The sequence below is a fragment of the Pseudophryne corroboree genome, chromosome 8 (assembly GCF_028390025.1).
Source record: "Pseudophryne corroboree isolate aPseCor3 chromosome 8, aPseCor3.hap2, whole genome shotgun sequence".
Lineage (NCBI taxonomy): Eukaryota > Metazoa > Chordata > Amphibia > Anura > Myobatrachidae > Pseudophryne > Pseudophryne corroboree.
Genome location: NC_086451.1, coordinates 310,171,531 through 310,191,002, shown reverse-complemented (window position 1 = coordinate 310,191,002; position 19,472 = coordinate 310,171,531). Strand labels below are relative to the sequence as shown.

Here is a 19,472-nt window from a genome sequence, read left to right as displayed (position 1 = left end):
TTGGTACCCAGAACTTCAAGAAATGATATCAGAGGACCCATGGCCTCTACCGCTCAGACAGGATCTGCTACAGCAGGGGCCCTGTCTGTTCCAAGACTTACCGCGGCTGCGTTTGACGGCATGGCGGTTGAATTCCGGATCCTAAAGGAAAAGGGCATTCCGGAGGAAGTCATTCCTATGCTGATAAAAGCCAGGAAAGAAGTAACCGCAAACCATTATCACCGTATTTGGCGAAAATATGTTGCGTGGTGTGAGGCCAGGAAGGCCCCTATTGAGGAATTTCAGCTGGGTCGTTTTCTGCACTTCCTACAGTCGGGAGTGACTATGGGCCTAAAATTGGGTTCCATTAAGGTCCAGATTTCGGCTCTGTCGATTTTCTTCCAGAAAGAACTGGCTTCACTGCCTGAAGTTCAGACATTTGTAAAAGGAGTGCTACATGTTCAGCCCCCTTTTGTGCCTCCTGTGGCACCTTGGGATCTCAACGTGGTGCTGAGTTTCCTGAGATCACATTGGTTTGAGCCACTTAAAACTGTGGATCTGAAATATCTCACGTGGAAAGTGGTCATGTTATTAGCCTTGGCTTCGGCCAGGCGTGTATCAGAATTGGCGGCTTTGTCATGTAAAAGCCCTTATCTGATTTTCCATATGGATAGGGCAGAATTGAGGACTCGTCCCCACTTTCTCCCTAAGGTGGTATCAGCTTTTCATTTGAACCAACCTATTGTAGTGCCTGCGGCTACTAGGGACTTGGAAGATTCCAAGTTACTGGACGTAGTCAGGGCCTTGAAAATTTATGTTTCCAGGACGGCTGGAGTCAGGAAAACTGACTCGCTTTTTATCCTGTATGCACCCAATAAACTAGGTGCTCCTGCGTCTAAGCAGACTATTGCTCGCTGGATTTGTAGCACAATTCAGCTGGCGCATTCTGCGGCTGGATTGCCGCATTTTAAATCCGTAAAAGCCCATTCCACAAGGAAAGTGGGCTCATCTTGGGCGGCTGCCCGAGGGGTCTCAGCTTTACAACTTTGCCGAGCTGCAACTTGGTCAGGGGCAAACACGTTTGCTAAATTCTACAAATTTGATACCCTGGCTGAGGAGGACCTTGAGTTCTCTCATTCGGTGCTGCAGAGTCATCCGCACTCTCCCGCCCGTTTGGGAGCTTTGGTATAATCCCAATGGTCCTTACGGAGTTCCCAGCATCCACTAGGACGTCAGAGAAAATAAGATTTTACTCACCGGTAAATCTATTTCTCGTAGTCCGTAGTTGATGCTGGGCGCCCATCCCAAGTGCGGATTGTCTGCAATACTTGTATATAGTTATTGCCTAACTAAAGGGTTATTGTTGAGCCATCTGTTGAGAGGCTCAGTTATATTTCATACTGTTAACTGGGTATAGTATCACGAGTTATACGGTGTGATTGGTGTGGCTGGTATGAGTCTTACCCAGGATTCAAAATCCTTCTTTATTGTGTCAGCTCTTCCGGGCACAGTATCCTAACTGAGGTCTGGAGGAGGGGCATAGAGGGAGGAGCCAGTGCACACCAGATAGTACCTAATCTTTCTTTTAGAGTGCCCAGTCTCCTGCGGAGCCCGTCTATTCCCCATGGTCCTTACGGAGTTCCCAGCATCCACTACGGACTACGAGAAATAGATTTACCAGTGAGTAAAATCTTATTTTTTTCCCTCTTTTGTCCTAGAGGATGCTGGGGACTCCAAAAGGACCATGGGGTATAGACTCATCCGCAGGAGTCTGGGCACACTACAAAGACTTAAACTGGGTGTGAACTGGCTCCTCCCTCTATGCCCCTCCCCCAGACCTCAGTTAGACTTTGTGCCCAGGAGTGAATGGACACACACTAGGGGAGCTCTACTGAGTTTCTCTCAAAGACTTTGTTAGGTTTTTTATTTTCAGGGAGACCTGTTGGCTACAGGCTCCCTGCATCGTGGGACTGAGGGGAGACAAGTCAAACCTACTTCTTCTCAGTTTAAGGGCTCTGCTTCTTAGGCTACTGGACTCCATTAGCTCCAGAGGGTTCGATCACTTGGTGCGCCTAGCTGCTTGTTCCCGGAGCCGCGCCGTCACCCCCCTCACAGAAGCCAGAAGTAAGAAGCCGGGTGAGTATGAGAAGAACAGAAGACGTCAGACAGCCGAAGACTTCAGTAACCGAGGTAAGCGCAGCGGTAGCGCTGCGCTTCATGCTCCCACACTACGGCACTCACAGGGTGCAGGGCGCTGGGGGGGAGCGCTCTGGGCAGCAAGTTACTGATCTTCTCATGAGGCTGGCATTAGAGGCTGTCTCCGTGCCTTGGCACCGTGTCCCATACCCCCGCCAGCATGGTGCATCATACGCGCCATGGACTCCCGCGCCGACGGCTCATACGGGTGCAGGGGGGGGGGCGCGCGCCCTGAGCGGCATGTTTTACACTTGTGCAGGGTGTAGCCACTAGATGGAAGGGTAGCCGTTTTCCGTCCCCCGCCAGCAGGAAGCAGCGCTGCGCGCCACTTACTCCCGCGCCGAAGGCTCACTCGGGTGCAGGGCGCAAGGGGGGGGGCACCCTGTGCAGCATGTTTTCAACTTGTTCGGGGTGTAGACACTAGATGTACGGGTAGCCAGTGTCCCGTTCCCCGACGGCATGGAGCAGCGCTGCGCGCCACTTATCCGCGCCGATGGATCACACGGGTGCAGGGCGCGAGGGGGGGTGGGGGCACCCTGGGCAGCATCATGAACACTGTTTAACGCTGTGGACCTTATATACAGTGTAAAAGAGGTGTGAGAAAACTTATTGGGCGCTGGAGAGGGGATGGGCAGCCTGGGATACACCTCTGGGGATTTCCTCTTTCCCCAAAAAATTGGAACAAGAAATGGCAAATGTGGGGTGGTGTAGCCGTGGCGCCCTCTCTCCGTGGTTGTGTATGGGGACCAAAGCAATGGTTACCCTAATTGTTGGATAATGAACCCAAAATTAATGTGTTGATATAAATTCTGATAAGTTTCAATAAAAACACATAATTTAATATAATATAATCACATATATACAAATAAAAGCGTACCAAAAAGGTAAGCTAGGAGCCGCAGGTGTTAGGGAAAGCGGGGTGGTCGAGAAATACACCCTGCTTAGGCTCCAAAGCTTATTGACAGGTCATAAACCCCTGGACAGATATAGATGAGTATTCAAAACAGCTCAGATAACATCAAGCCCTGAGGAAGAGATTGGAAATCTCGAAACGCGTTGGCTATTTGGATACATCAGGAGCACGAACTTTTCATCCACTGGACATCTGCCTTGTGATTTAGCTTGGGAGCCAGAGCAGGGTGAAGTCTGGACCACCCTGCTTATCATAACACCTGCGGCTCCTTAGCTACCTCTCCGGTATGCTTTCCAACTTGTTTGAATTGTTATCTGAGCTGTTTTGAATACTCATCTATATCTGTCCAGGGGTTTATGACCTGTCAATAAGCTTTGGAGCCTAAGCAGGGTGTATTTCTCGACCACCCCGCTTTCCCTAACACCTGCGGCTCCTAGCTTACCTTTTTGGTACGCTTTTATTTGTATATATGTGATTATATTATATTAAATTATGTGTTTTTATTGAAACTTATCAGAATTTATATCAACACATTAATTTTGGGTTCATTATCCAACAATTAGGGTGTCCGTTGCTTTGGTCCCCATACACAACCATGGAGAGAGGGCGCCCCGGCTACACCACCCCACATTTGCCATTTCTTATATACAGTGTGTAGACACTGTATAGGGTACCCCGCTGGAAAAAAGAAGTTATACTTTTAGCGGCCTGAAGCGCAGAGAAGGGGCGGGGCTTCACCCTCACAATTCTTTCAGTTCCATTTTCGTCCATGTCCCCACCATTGTTCAATCGTGGGGGAAGGGGGGGGGGGGGGGGGGCACAGTGTTTAGATTATAACACTTGGTGGTTAAATGGGACTATAGCATGTTCCTTGGTCAGAATGCCCATTATAGCTTTTTAGTCTACATATGTCGACAGGATTCAGTAATCTGTTGCTAAAGGGGATCGCTGTCGGCATCACTGACGCCTATTGGTCCTCGATGCAGTTTATGCAGTCCAGCAGGTCGGTAGTTGGTTACTGGTCTAAAGGGAACACTATTTGGGTGACACAGTTGTATGCGGGTGACCCTGTTGGCACCCACTGTTTTTTTACTGAGAGTAACTTAACATGCGGTAACTGCCTTAGGTCAGTATATATACATATATTTGTATGTATATGTATGGTACGGTTCCTTGGGCATGTAGCTCAAGCACTGATATGGTAGTTGGTGTGGTATACTACTCCCGGTTTGTCGACAAATACTAGGGTTTCTGTCGACCATATGGTTTCCTGTCTGATCCACAACGGAGGCATGTCAGCACATGGTCATACACATACAGTGTCACTAGGGACCCTACGGTTCGGGACAATCCACTTATATGTATGTTATATATATATATATATATATATATATATATGGGAGACGTGTGTATTTGTGTATTACATTATGATTTATAATGTCGACTGAAGTAAAAGTATTCTTTCTCATGTGCTGGTCGCTCTGTTGATAAAGCTCTAGGTCGGCCGTGACGAGTTGATCTCAGATCCTCACAAGGAGTCCGAAGGTTTTTTCTTTTCCTGCCACGGATAGAATACTGTGAAAGTTAACTCCTGGTCGACACGGGGCCCTGTCTCAAAGGATCGTATACAGGAAAGCTAAGTGAGATTTTATTTCTATACTGTGGGCTTATTTCCGTTACATACACATGAGGGAGTGTTTGTATTCGGTAAGGCTTCAGATAGATTTACCCTAAAGAGAGAGGGGAGTTTCCTTATGTTGGTTCTTCTCTATAACATTGCGGCAGGCTGTCGTACGAATGCAGGATGTGTGGCCGGGGAATTGCTGAGGCTGACTCCCGAGAGTTACTGGAGTTTTTTCCCGGGGACGGTGTACCGCTGTTTGGGGGGATGCTTCAGTTCAGTCAATCTCGGTGGATCCTGCTGGTAAGTCTAGGTTTGGGAGTTAGATTTCCCCACAACGGTTGTTGACGCATTCCTTTATGGGATCCAGTCATTTTAATAGTTTCAATACGATTCTTTTTTCCTTTTCCATACACCCAGGGGAAGGTGAAAAGGTAAGAGTTCTGCAGCCTTGTTAGGTTCGGAGAAGAGGATGTCGTGTCTGTTTCTACCACATTCACCACATGTCGCAGTGTCTATATGACGGGACCCCACTCCGGTGAGGACTCCGTTACTATTTTCAGTTAGTCCAGGAATGGACTAGGACCGGTGAGTTACTTATAGAATCCAGTGGGGAACATTCTGGAGTTACAGTTGTTTCCCCTCTCTAATTTTCTGATGGATATTGCTATTTCCCTCTGGAAGGGGTGGTAGTACGCGATGCCATACCAGAGGGTGTCAGGTTCAGGGCCTCGTCCTCCTGTCCCGGTTATAAAAAAAAAAAAAAAAAAAAAAAAGGAACCATTGTTATTCTGTACTGAGATATTATTCTGCCTGATTGAGGCGAGGTATAGAAATTGTTGTTTCTCTCTGACTGTGCTTCGACACAGGGTAGGGCTGTTGTTCCCAACGGCGCAGAGGTTGGAGGTAGTATCAGGGTAGATACTGAACGGTTGCGGTTTGGTGGTTTCCTGTGGACAGAGGTCTGAGGATCCGGAATCGGATCAGATTGGCAGTGCCAATCCATCAATTTCTTCCGTTGATGAAGACGTTGGATGCGGCCTAAGAGGCCTTTCGGTGTACAGGTCAAATGCCAGAGTGGTTTTCATGGGACCTGTTGGGAATGTGGTCCGGGTTTACACCGGCACATGCACCGGAATATACTTCTAATGGCCAGGATATCGCTCCTGGGGGGTCTCCTCAGTTCTCCCCTCCTAGAGGACGACCGTTCAGGAGCCAGGATTAGATCCTTGTGTCCATAATTGTTGATCTTCGAGGCTGGGGAGCAGTCCTTGCATGGGAAGTATTTCCAGAGGAAAAGGTCAAGCTGCGAAGCTTGTATACAATATGTTTCTTGACTTAGGAGCTATTTTCAACAAACATATGCTTCGTGATCTGCCCGTGTTACTTCTGTCGGAGAATAAGGAGCGAAGCGGCACTGGCAGAAACTGAAATAGTTTCCGCTGGGTGGAAAGACTGGAAGACGTTATATTAGCAGTCTTCGTTCCGGACATGACAGACGGAGAAATGGATTTCCTCTGCAGACGCGCTCTCCATCAGGGAGACATACTGTCGTCATCAAGAAATCTCACAGAAGTGGCAAGTCTTTCAGGTGTGCCTCAATTGGGCATGTTGGCGTCTCGCTTCAACGAGGGACCTCCGGAATATGTTTCCAGGTCAAGGGACACTCATGCTATAGCAGTAGACGTCCTCGTGACACCTTGGGTGTTTTCAGTAAGTCTAGGTGTCCCCTCCGCGTTCACTCTGCTGCAGGAGATAGCCGTAAGAAGAACAGAGGGTCCGGCGATCCTCATTGTTCCAGTATAGCCAAGGAGGGCTTGGTATCCAGTTCTTCAAGTTTATTCACAGTAGATGACTGCCTTATTCCTCTACGGGAGGAACTGTTACAGCAAGATCCGGGCGTGTATCAGGAATTACAGCGGCTGCGTTTGACGGCGTGGCGGTTGAATGACATATCCTAGTTCGAATGGGTATTCCAAGTGAGGTCGGTTCCACGCTTCCTCAGCCTAGAAAAGAAGTTACGGCGAAGCCTTGCCACTGCATTTGGTGTAACTATGTGTTTTGGTGTGAATTTACGAAGGTTCCTACGGAAGACTTTCAGCTGAGTCGTTTTTCTCCATTCCTTGCAAGCAGGCGTTGATGCAGGCCTAATGTTAGGCTTTGTTTCAGGGCAGGTTTGGCCTTATCAAATTTTCTTTAAAAAAAAAAAAAGTATTGGCCACCTTTCTGGAAGTTCAGTCTTTCGTGAAAGGAGTTTTCCACGTCCAACCTCCATTGGTGCCCCATTGCCACAGTGGGTTCTTGACGTGGTGTTGCGTTTCTTGTGTTAAATTTTCTCTCTTAGAGAGTGGTTATGTTGGTGCATTCTGGGCGACCGCAAGGCGGTTGTAGGAAGTAACAGCTTGGTCTCACAAGAGCCCCTGTTTGATATTCCAAGTGGATAGAAGGGAGAACTCGTATAGTAGTTCTGCCAAAGAAGGTTTTCGGTGTTTATCAAGTTCATCAGTGAGGTTGATTTTTTCCCTGTTCCTCTTTATGGAAAAACAGTGTGATAAATGGGGGAGGCTTGGTATGTGAAATTTCAGCAGTGACTGATTCAAAGTCTCTCGATGTAGTCAGGGCTTTGAAGAGTTATGTCGTCAATTGGGCTCAGTTTGGGGAAACAGTGGCTCTGTTTGTCCGGTATGCTCCCAGCGTGCTTGGGGCGCCTACGTCTCTGTGGTCTGTTACACGCTGGATCAGTGATATGATTCGGTGTGCTATTGCTACGGCTGGATTGCCGTTACCGAAGAAGGGGGAGACCCATCCTACTAGGAAGATGGGCTCTTCTTGGGCAGAGGCCGGGGAGTCTCGGCGGGTTAACTTTGCCGAGCAGCTACTTGGTGGGGTTTCAAACACCTTTGCTATGTTCTACAAGTTTGATACCCTGGCTCATGGTGACCTCATGTTTGCTCATTCGGTGCTGCAGAATCGTCCGCACTCTCCCGCCCGTTCTGGAGCTTTGGTATAGACCCCATGGTCCTTTTGGAGTCCCCAGCATCCTCAAGGACGTAAGAGAAAATAGGATTTCTCTATCGTCCTAGTGGATGCTGGGGTTCCTGAAAGGACCATGGGGGATAGCGGCTCCGCAGGAGACTGGGCACAAAAAGTAAAGCTTTAGGATCAGGTGGTGTGCACTGGCTCCTCCCCCCATGACCCTCCTCCAAGCCTCAGTTAGATTTTTGTGCCCGGCCGAGAAGGGTGCAATCTAGGTGGCTCTCCTAAAGAGCTGCTTAGAAAAGTTTAGCTTAGGTTTTTTATTTTACAGTGAGTCCTGCTGGCAACAGGATCACTGCAACGAGGGACTTAGGGGAGAAGAAGTGAACTCACCTGCGTGCAGGATGGATTGGCTTCTTTGGCTACTGGACATTAGCTCCAGAGGGACGATCACAGGTACAGCCTGGATGGTCACCGGAGCCTCGCCGCCGGCCCCCTTGCAGATGCTGAAAAGAGAAGAAGGTCCAGAATCGGCGGCAGAAGACTCCTCAGTCTTCTTAAGGTAGCGCACAGCACTGCAGCTGTGCGCCATTGCTCTCAGCACACTTCACACGGCAGTCACTGAGGGTGCAGGGCGCTGGGAGGGGGGCGCCCTGGGAGGCAATGTAAACCTATTTTTTGGCAAAAAATACCTCACATATAGCCTCCGGGGGCTATATGGAGATATTTAACCCCTGCCAGAATCCGTTGAAGAGCGGGAGACGAGCCCGCCGAAAAAGGGGCGGGCCTATCTTCTCAGCACACAGCGCCATTTTCCCTCACAGAAAGGCTGGAGGGAAGGCTCCCAGGCTCTCCCCTGCACTGCACTACAGAAACAGGGTTAAAACAGAGAGGGGGGGCACTAATTTGGCGTTAGAAATATATAAAAAGATGCTATAAGGGAAAACACTTATATAAGGTTGTCCCTATATAATTATAGCGTTTTTTGGTGTGTGCTGGCAAACTCTCCCTCTGTCTCTCCAAAGGGCTAGTGGGTCCTGTCCTCTATCAGAGCATTCCCTGTGTGTGTGCTGTGTGTCGGTACGTGTGTGTCGACATGTATGAGGACGATGTTGGTGAGGAGGCGGAGCAATTGCCTGTAATGGTGATGTCACTCTCTAGGGAGTCGACACCGGAATGGATGGCTTATTTAGGGAATTACGTGATAATGTCAACACGCTGCAAGGTCGGTTGACGACATGAGACGGCCGACAAACAATTAGTACCGGTCCAGACGTCTCAAAAACACCGTCAGGGGTTTTAAAACGCCCGTTTACCTTAGTCGGTCGACACAGACACAGACACGGACACTGAATCCAGTGTCGACGGTGAATAAACAAACGTATTCCTTATTAGGGCCACACGTTAAGGGCAATGAAGGAGGTGTTACATATTTCTGATACTACAAGTACCACAAAAGAGGGTATTATGTGGGATGTGAAAAAACTACCTGTAGTTTTTCCTGAATCAGATAAATTAAATGAAGTGTGTGATGATGCGTGGGTTCCCCCCGATAGAAAATTATTGGCGGTATACCCTTTCCCGCCAGAAGTTAGGGCGCGTTGGGAAACACCCCTTAGGGTGGATAAGGCGCTCACACGCTTATCAAAACAAGTGGCGGTACCGTCTATAGATAGGGCCGTCCTCAAGGAGCCAGCTGATAGGAGGCTGAAAAATATCATATAAAAGTATATACACACATACTGGTGTTATACTGCGACCAGCGATCGCCTCAGCCTGGATGTGCAGAGCTGGGGTGGCTTGGTCGGATTCCCTGACTAAAAATATTGATACCCTTGACAGGGACAGTATTTTATTGACTATAGAGCATTTAAAGGATGCATTTCTATATATGCGAGATGCACAGAGGGATATTTGCACTCTGGCATCAAGAGTAAGTGCGATGTCCATATCTGCCAGAAGATGTTTATGGACACGACAGTGGTCAGGTGATGCAGATTCCAAACGGCACAAAGGTGTATTGCCGTATAAAGGAAGAGGAGTTATTTGGGGTCGGTCCATCGGACCTGGTGGCCACGGCAACTGCTGGAAAATCCACCGTTTTTACCCTAAGTCACATCTCTGCAGAAAAAGACACCGTCTTTTCAGCCTCAGTCCTTTCGTCCCTATAAGAGTCATATTTGCCGAGGGATAGAGGAAAGGGAAGAAGACTGCAGCAGGCAGCCCATTCCCAGGAACAGAAGCCTTCCACCGCTTCTGCCAAGCTCTCAGCATGACGCTGGGACCGTACAGGACCCCTGGATCCTACAAGTAGTATCCCAGGGGTACAGATTGGAATGTCGAAACATTTCCCCCTCGCAGGCTCCTGAAGTCTGCTTTACCAAGGTATCCCTCCGACAAGGAGGCAGTATGGGAAAAAATTCACAAGCTGTATTCCCAGCAGGTGATAATCAAATTACCCCTCCTACAACAAGGAAAGGGGTATTATTCCACACTATATTGTGGTACTGAAGCCAGAAGGCTAGGTGAGACCTATTCTAAATCTAAAAAAATTTGAACACTTACAAAGGTTCAAATCAAGATGGAGTCACTCAGAGCAGTGATAACGAACCAGGAAGAAGGGGACTATATAGTGTCCCGGGACATCAGGGATGCTTACCTCCATGTCCCAAATTTGCCCTTCTCACTAAGGGTACCTCAGGTTCGTGGTATAGAACTGTCACTGTCAGTTTCAGACGCTGCCGTTTGGATTGTCCACGGCACCCCGGGTCTTTACCAAGGTAATGGCCGAAATGATGATTCTTCTTCGAAGAAAAGGCGTCTTAATTACCCCTTACTTGGACGATCTCCTGATAAGGACAAAGTCCAGGGAACAGTTGGAGGTCGGAGTAGCACTATCTCGGATACTGCTACAACAGCACGGATGGATTCTAAATATTCCAAAATCGCAGCTGATCCTGACGACACGTCTGCTGTGCCTAGGGATGATTCTGGACACAGTCCAGAAAAAGGTGTTTCTCCCGGAAGAGAAAGCCAGGGAGTTATCCGAGCTAGTCAAGAACCTCCTAAAACCAGGAAAAGTGTCAGTGCATCATTGCACAAGGGTCCTGGTAAAAATGGTGGCTTCCTACGAAGCAATTCCATTCGGCAGATTTCACGCAAGAACTTTTCAGTGGGATCTGCTGGACAAATGGTCCGGATCGCATCTTCAGATGCATCAGCGGATAACCCTATATCCAAGGACAAGGGTGTCTCTCCTGTGGTGGTTACAGAGTGCTCATCTTCTAGAGGGCCGCAGATTCGGCATTCAGGATTGGATGCTGGTGACCACGGAGGCCAGCCCGAGAGGCTGGGGAGCAGTCACACAAGGAAAAAATTTCCAGGGAGTGTGATCAAGTCTGGAGACTTTTCTCCACATAAATATACTGGAGCTAAGGGTAAATTTATAATGCTCTAAGCTTAGCAAGACCTCTGCTTCAAGGTCAGCCGGTATTGATCCAGTGGGAAAAACATCACGGCAGTCGCCCACGTAAACAGACAGGGCGGCACAAGAAGCAGGAGGGCAATGGACTTTTCGCTGTGCGGAAAATCATGTGATAGCACTGTCAGCAGTGTTTCATTCCGGGAGTGGAAACTGGGAAGCAGACTTCCTCAGCAGGCACGACCTCCACCCGGGAGAGTGGAAACTTCATCGGGAAGTTTTTCCACATGATTGTGAACCGTTGGGAAATACCAAAGGTGGACATGATGGCGTCCCGTCTGAACAAAAAACGGGACAGGTATTGCGCCAGGTCAAGAGACACTCAGGCAATAGCTGTGGACGTTCTGGTAACACCGTGGGTGTACCAGTCGGTGTATGTGTTCCCTCCTCTGCTTCTCATACCTAAGGTACTGAGAATTATAAGACGTAGAGGAGTAAGAACTATACTCATGGCTCCGGATTGGCCAAGAAGGACTTGGTACCCGGAACTTCAAGAGATGCTCACAGAGGACTTATGGCCTCTGCCGCTAAGAAGGGACTTGCTTCAGCAAGTACCATGTCTGTTCCAAGACTTACCGCAGCTGCGTTTGACGGCATGGCGGTGGAACGCCGGATCCTAAGGGAAAAAGGCATTCCGGAAGAGGTCATTCCTACCCTGGTCAAAGCCAGGAAGGAGGTGACCGCACAACATTATCACCACATGTGGCGAAAATATGTTGCGTGGTGTGAGGCCAGGAAGGCCCCACGAAGAAATTTCAACTCGGTCGATTCCTGCATTTCCTGCAAACAGGAGTGTCTATGGGCCTCAAATTGGGGCCCATTAAGGTTCACATTTCGGCCCTGTCGATTTTCTTCCAGAAAGAATTGGCTTCAGTTCCTGAAGTCCAGAAGTTTGTCAAGGGAGTATTGCATATACAACCCCCTTTTGTGCCTCCAGTGGCACTGTGGGATCTTAACGTAGTTCTGGGATTCCTCAAATCACATTGGTTTAAAACCAGTCAAATCTGTGGATTTGAAGCATCTCACATGAAAAGTGACCATGCTCTTGGCCCTGGCCTGGGCCAGGCGAGTGTCAAATTGGTGGGTTTTTTTTCTCAAAAAAGCCCATATCTGTTTGTCCATTCGGACAGGGCAGAGCTGCGGACTCGTCCCCAGTTCTCTCCCTAAGGTGGTGTCAGTGTTTCACCTGAACCAGCTTATTGTGGTGCCTTGCGCCTACTAGGGACTTGGAGGACTCCAAGTTGCTGGATGTTGTCAGGGCCCTGAAAGTATAGGTTCCAGGACGGCTGGAGTCAGGAAAACTGACTTGCTGTTATCCTGTATGCACCCAACAAACTGGGTGCTCTTGCTTCTAAGCAGACTATTGCTAGTTGGATGTGTAATACAATTCAGCTTGCACATTCTGTGGCAGGCCTGCCACAGCCAAAATATGTAAATGCCCATTCCACAAGGAAGGTGGGCTCATCTTGGGCGGCTGCCCGAGGGGTCTCGGCTTTACAACTTTGCCGAGCGGCTATTTAGTCAGGGGCAAACACGTTTGTAAAATCCTACAAATTTGATACCCTGGCTAAGGAGGACCTGGAGTTCTCTCATTCGGTGCTGCAGAGTCATCCGCACTCTCCCGCCCGTTTGGGAGCTTTGGTATAATCCCCATGGTCCTTTCAGGAACCCCAGCATCCACTAGGACGATAGAGAAAATAAGAATTTACTTACCGATAATTCTATTTCTCGGAGTCCGTAGTGGATGCTGGGCGCCCATCCCAAGTGCGGATTATCTGCATTACTTGTACATAGTTACAAAAATCGGGTTATTATTGTTGTGAGCCATCTTTTCAGAGGCTCCTCTGTTATCATGCTGTTAACTGGGTTCAGATCACAGGTTGTACAGTGTGATTGGTGTGGCTGGTATGAGTCTTACCCGGGATTCAAAATCCTTCCTTATTGTGTACGCTCGTCCGGGCACAGTATCCTAACTGAGGCTTGGAGGAGGGTCATGGGGGGAGGAGCCAGTGCACACCACCTGATCCTAAAGCTTTACTTTTTGTGCCCTGTCTCCTGCGGAGCCGCTATCCCCCATGGTCCTTTCAGGAACCCCAGCATCCACTACGGACTCCGAGAAATAGAATTATCGGTAAGTAAATTCTTATTATTAGTACCTACCGGTAAATCCTTTTCTCCTAGTCCGTAGAGGATGCTGGGCGCCCGTCCCAGTGCGTACTGTATCTGCAGATTATTGTGGTTGGTTGCACTTTGTGGTTCTTCTTTTCTGTCAGGCTATCACTGACGTTGTTCATGTCATGGCATGTGGTTTCTTGTTATTGGTTGGGTTGACACACAGGTTGTGTTGCATACTCTCTCAGCGTAGGGCTGTATGTTTTCATACCGTGGGCTGGTATTCTGTTGAAGGCCATGTCTTGCGGTATGTTCGTGGTGTGAGCTGGTATAACACTCACTGTGTTTAAATTATAAATTCTTTCCTCGAAATGTCCATCTCTCCTGGGCACAGTTTTCTAACTGAGGTCTGGGGGAGGGGCATAGAGGGAGGAGCCAGTTCACACCCAGTTTAAGTCTTTGTAGTGTGCCCAGACTCCTGTGGATCCGTCTATACCTCATGGTCCTTTTGGAGTCCCCAGCATCCTCTACGGACTAGGAGAAAAGGATTTACCGCTAGGTACTAAAATCCTATTTTTTTGTAACATACTCAGATTAAGAGTATTGTGCTGCCTTCTCAAAAGTTACAGGGCCACAGGTGCATCCCTTGAAGTGTATCAGATTATTAAGGGCTCATGTAAAGGCCTGCACTTGTGTCACATGACACGTCATAACAAACTGTTCCAGCAGGTGGCAATGTTGCTTTCCTAGCTTTCCATAGACAATATGCTGTATTTTAAAAATACGTATTAATTAAACAAAACTCTAAACCAGCCTGTTTTTCTATTTGTCTAATGAAGCTCAGAAAAAAACAAGCTCCTTTTTTCCTTAATTTTTTTTCTACATGTTGCCCATTATACTTAACCAACAGTAGATAAAACTCACTAATTAGCTATATTCTTGAGTCGTTAGGTTTTGGTTTTTGTTGTACTTTTAAATGTGTAAATAGTGGTTTTTTTTTATTTTTGATCTTGCTTAAAGGGACACTAATTAGCAGTAACCATATTATTCTGCTTAATTTCATGTTTGTTCGCAGGACCCTCCGTTCATCTTAGATGTCCCCCTGGGTGTAATCAGTAGAGTGGAGAAGATTGGAGTACAGAGCCAAGGAAATAATTCTTGTGGCATAGAAATTGTTTGCAAGGTACTTAGAGATATTTGATTTATTAAGGGAATTTCCGGGACACGTGATCCCACATGATACAGCATACTTACCAGCAGCAGAAGGATAATAAGTTCTACTTTTTGGCTCTGTGCCGCTCTTTATGTGTATTACTTTTTCTGTGCCATTCTAGGCCCTATTTCTGCTGCCATTTGTTTTGGATTAAAAAACCAAACTCTGAAATAGCAGTGAAACAGCCTGTCTAATGCAGGCACAGTGCTTCCTCTATGGTGAGCAATCCAGAAGAGATCTCTGCTGTACTACTCCTCAGAGTTCTGAATGTATCACTCCGCTCACAGGAAGCCATGCATGGCAGGTTATATAAATAGCACAGTAGGATTTGTCTTTGTGAATGAATATAAGGGAATAATACACTATTATGTAAATGGAGCTTTCCAGACACCCAAGGAGATGAACAGTTCACTTTTTATTTTAACTTAACAGTACTAACATTAACAGTAGTATCACATTTATTCTGTGTAAGCAGACGCTAAGGCATTGTGTGTAATATGTTGTGCCCCTTTTGTGGCATCTATATATAATGCTGTGGAGTTTGGAATACACAGCACTTGTCTGTCAGGGGTGGTCTTCTGTATGCCGGCGGTCGGGCTCCCGGCGCTCAGTATACCGGCGCCGGGAGCCCGACAGCCGGCATACCGACACTTATTTTCCCTCGTGGGGGTCTACGACCCTCATAGAGGGAGAATAAAATAGCGTAGCGCGCCACCGTGCCCGTAGCGTGGCGAGCGCAGCGAGCCCGCAAGGGGCTCATTTGCGCTCGCCACACTGTCGGTAAGCCGGCGGTCGGCCTCCCGGCGCCGGTATGCTGGTCGCCGGGAGCCCGACCGCCGGCCAGCCGTAGTGAACCCGTCTGTCAGAAATGCATCAGGTGTAACACTGAACATGTCATATTTTATACATGTATGTATGTATGTATGTATGTATGTATATATGTGCATTAGAGAAACCGGCTTTTATTTTCTCCTAAAGTATTCACTCCTAATAACGTATTAGCTGCACTATTGGCCTGATCAGAGTTGTACGCAAGCCTGATTTTTCTGAAGTTGATCGATTATTGGCTGACTGCACATGTGCCGTGATGGTCTTGCGTTGGCGATCACAGGCAGGATTTATTTGCAAAGTGATTGACAGTCGGGGAGCATTTGATGGAAGGTAATGGGGAGTGGCAGCAAAAACACAGACATGTTGCGACTGTTTTCTGAGGTTGTCTCGGCCTATGTCTACGCTCCCATACACAGTAACAGCGGGCCCCAGTGTCTCACTTCCTGTGGCCATGCTGCACAGCCATATGGCTACTCAGACATTCCGTTCGCTTCTGATCTGTAAGCGACACTGCTTCTTTGTATGGAGCCGCCGGTGGGCCACTCAGTACAAATCCACGGCAGCATTGGCATATTACACGTTCGCATCTGCAAATGCATCACAGTACATCTCTGAATCAGGCCCTACTGTTCAGGGCAAAATTGAGTACTTCGAGAACTGCTTGTAACCTGTCCATTGGGGTGACTGAGCAGATATAGACACCGTGGAACCTGCATAAAATGGGAGGTGAATGCAGTTTGGTACATATAGTGGAAGTAACGTGGACCCACAACTGCACAAAATAGTCAGACTCCTGTAAAGAACTGTGGGAAGATTGTGCTTTTGTAAAATTCTAATTTCTTGTCTTTATCACTAATTTGATTAATGTAATAGACTTTCTTTGAGTATTCTTTTAAAAGCAAGTACAGGTTTTTGTAGGAAATAAAAGCTGAATTTGTAAGCAGTGAAATTCTTTACATTTCACTGCATTTAGTGTTACTACTGTTTTACTAATGACGGCTCATTTCAGCCCCAGAATGTACTGCTTGTAACACAATCACTTGTTTATGTCTTGAAAGGATATGAGGAACATGCGGCTGGCGTACAAACAGGAGGAACAGAGCAAACTGGAAATATTTGAGAATCTTATAAAACATGCGTTTCCTGTTTCCAATGGGATGGTAAGTAGTGTCACTGACCCTGATAGTATATGATGGATCGAGGTCCTGAAGTAACAGGGGTTACACTCTGGAAATGGTGTTTTGGAAGCGTGTTATTAATACATTACATGCATACTGGCTCTCACCCCATCCACTTATAGCTTACATGGAGTAATCTGTGTGTTCACCCAAATACATGATGTGGTTCAATAGGTTATAGTCTGTTGCTATACAGGCACATTATATATTGTGTTCAGCATCCAGTTGTGGGAATAAATGCTTGACATTGTCAGATATACGCATGGGCTAATAACCCATGAGTTGAGGACAATTCAGTGCGATTCTGCAATTATACTTTAAATGCAAGGTTGTTTGTCTGACGTTCCCTATCCAGCCTGTTCTGCAGACCACTGCAGTACTTGCTGGCTGGATTGGACTTCCAAAATGTGTCAGCTCTGATCCAGTCCCCATTATCTGGCTACTTTGCAGACGTATACACTATATTTACAAAAGTATTTGGCCACACCTATTAATTATTAAATTCAGGTGTTTCCATCAGACCCGTTGCCACAGGTGTATAAAATCAAGCACCTAGCCATGTAGTCTCCATTTGCAAACATTTGTTTTACAAAAAGGGCATCCTGAAGAGCATTTGTAATTACAAGCGTGGTACTGTGATAGGATGCCACCTTTGCAATAAGACATTTCATGAAATTTCATCCCTGCTGGATATTCCACGGTCAACTGTAAGTGATATTATTAGAGAGTGAAAGCATTTAGCAACAGCACCTCAGCCACGAATTGCAAGACGACGTAAAATCGTAGAACGGGGTGAACGACTGCTGGCACATGGTGCGAAAAATTTGCCAACGCTCTGCTGATTCCATAGCTTAAAAGTTCTGAACTTCCAATAATGTAAGCACAAAAACTGTGCGGTGGGAGCTGAATGGAATGGAATAGGTTCCATGGCCCTGCAGCTGCATGCAGTGTCGGATGGAGTGGTGTAAAGCATACCGACACTGCACTGTGAAGAAGAATGTTTCAACTGCTCCAATGCAGTTTTAGGCAGGGGCATTAAAAGTTTTAGGCAGGTGTGGAACATGTGCTGTAAAGTAAGAATGCTTCAAAAAATAAGTGTTAATAGTTTATTTTTCTCAATGAACAAAATGCAAAGTGAATGAACAGAAGAGAAATCTAAATCAAATCAATATTTGGTGTAACACTCGATGTTGAGATCAGGGCTCTGTGGGGGCCATCTCATTGCTTCCAGGATTCCTTTTTCTTCTTTTTACGGTAAATATAGTATAGAGGATGCTGGAGTCCACATTAGTACCATGGGGTATAGACAGGTCCACTAGGAGCCACTGGCACTTTAAGAGTTTGAGAGTGTGGACTGGCTCCTCCCTCTATGCCCCTCCTACCAGACTCAGTTTAGAAAATGTTCCCAGAGGAGCCGGTCACAGCTAGGGGAGCTCTCCAGAGTTTCTCTAGTAAAAGTTTTCTTAGAGTTTATTATTTTACAGGGAGGCTGCTGCCAACAGCCTCCCTACTTCGTGGGACTAAGGGGGGAGTAGTGTCCGCCCTGCGGGGTCTGAGCCACTATATCCGCTGACAGGACACTGAGCTCCTGAGGGTGCTGATCGTTAGCTGCTCCAGGCGACTGCTCACTCCCGCAGCATGCCGCCACCCCCTTGCAGAGCCAGAAGACTTCAGTGGCGAGTGAGTCACCGGCCCTCCTGGCAAGCGGGGAGCTGGTGTGAAGATGGCGGCAACAGGGTAGGGAGCGCAGTACTAACTGCGCTCCGGGGGTCAGCGGCACATAGTGCGGCACTGTGAGGGGCGCCCTGAGCTAGCGCCTATACCGTACACTGGTCAGCAAGCCTGTTAGGGTCCCCATATCGCTGCCAGCAGAAATCCTCAGGCCAGTATAATATAATGAAGAGCGGGAAGCAGCACCATGTTCGGGGAGTGGAGCTTCTCCTCAGAGCGGACCCAGCAGCGTTCAGCACCTTTTTCCTGCCTGCAGTTTCTGTACAACAGACGCTGACAGGGAGAGCTGTCCCTCCAAGCAACTCCAGCTATCCTGTGCGGTACCAGGGGGTTGAAGAAGAGGGGGTGGGGGGGGGGGGGGAAGCTGTGTAAAGTCTGTGTAGTCTATTAAGGTACACAGACTGCGCTGGTAGTTTAATTAGTTCTACCTCAAAAAGCGCTGTGTGTGGATTGGCTCCAATTTCTGTGTCTCTCTGTGGCATACTTGAGGGGAAACTGTGTCTGACATTTCCCTGTGTTTGTGTGTGTGTGTGTGTTTAATATCTCACATAGCCATGTCTAGAGACTCTGTGTCATATGCTGCAGAAGATGTTTCCTCTCAGGAGGGATCCATTCCATGTACACAGGATTGTATTGCTTTGTCTTAGATCCCTATTGTTGAACCTGAGTGGTTATCCTCTATCAAAAGGAATGATCTCTCAGATCTCTACTAGGGTAGCTAATACTGAGACTGAAACTCAGGTGTTGAAGAATTCTGTGGCAGTTTGGTCAGGCTCTGTCCCTATTCCTGCAAAATCCCCTAGCATGTTCCCACAGAAACGTGCACTTGCCCAAATTAGGCAAGATGACCCGAATACCGATTCTGATACTGCAGACTGTGATGGGGAGGTGCTGAGGGGGGCGGCATCCCTTGCTAAGGGGGTGCAGCTCATGATTGAGGCCATTGGAGATGTGTTAAACATTAATGACACCACACCTAAGCAGGTTGAGGAGGCTTACTTCACTGACAATAAGAAAGCCTCGCTAACCTTCCATGCGTCTAAAGAATTAAACGCTATATTTGAAAAATCTTGGGAAAACCCAAAGAAAAAATTCCATATCCCAAAAAGGGTTCTGGTTGCTTTTCCCTTCCCTGAGGAAGATTGGAAAAAATGGGAAAACCCACCCATTGTGGACGCATCTGTCTCCAGACTGTCTAAAAAGGTGGTTTTACCTGACCCTGGATCTACCGCGTTAAAAGA

At 47.6% G+C, this 19,472-nt stretch overlaps 1 protein-coding gene across 8 annotated transcripts in view; it reads left to right on the top strand.

Moving 5' to 3' along the window:
- Positions 1 to 19,472, top strand: part of MTMR1 (myotubularin related protein 1) — a 314,872-nt gene that overhangs the window by 71,865 nt on the left and 223,535 nt on the right. For all 8 annotated transcript variants that reach the window (XM_063937377.1, XM_063937379.1, XM_063937378.1 and 5 more), the window contains 2 exons: positions 14,354 to 14,461; positions 16,381 to 16,482. In XM_063937377.1, coding sequence (XP_063793447.1) covers positions 14,354 to 14,461; positions 16,381 to 16,482 — 210 coding nt within the window. The remainder of the gene's footprint in view (positions 1 to 14,353; positions 14,462 to 16,380; positions 16,483 to 19,472) is intronic.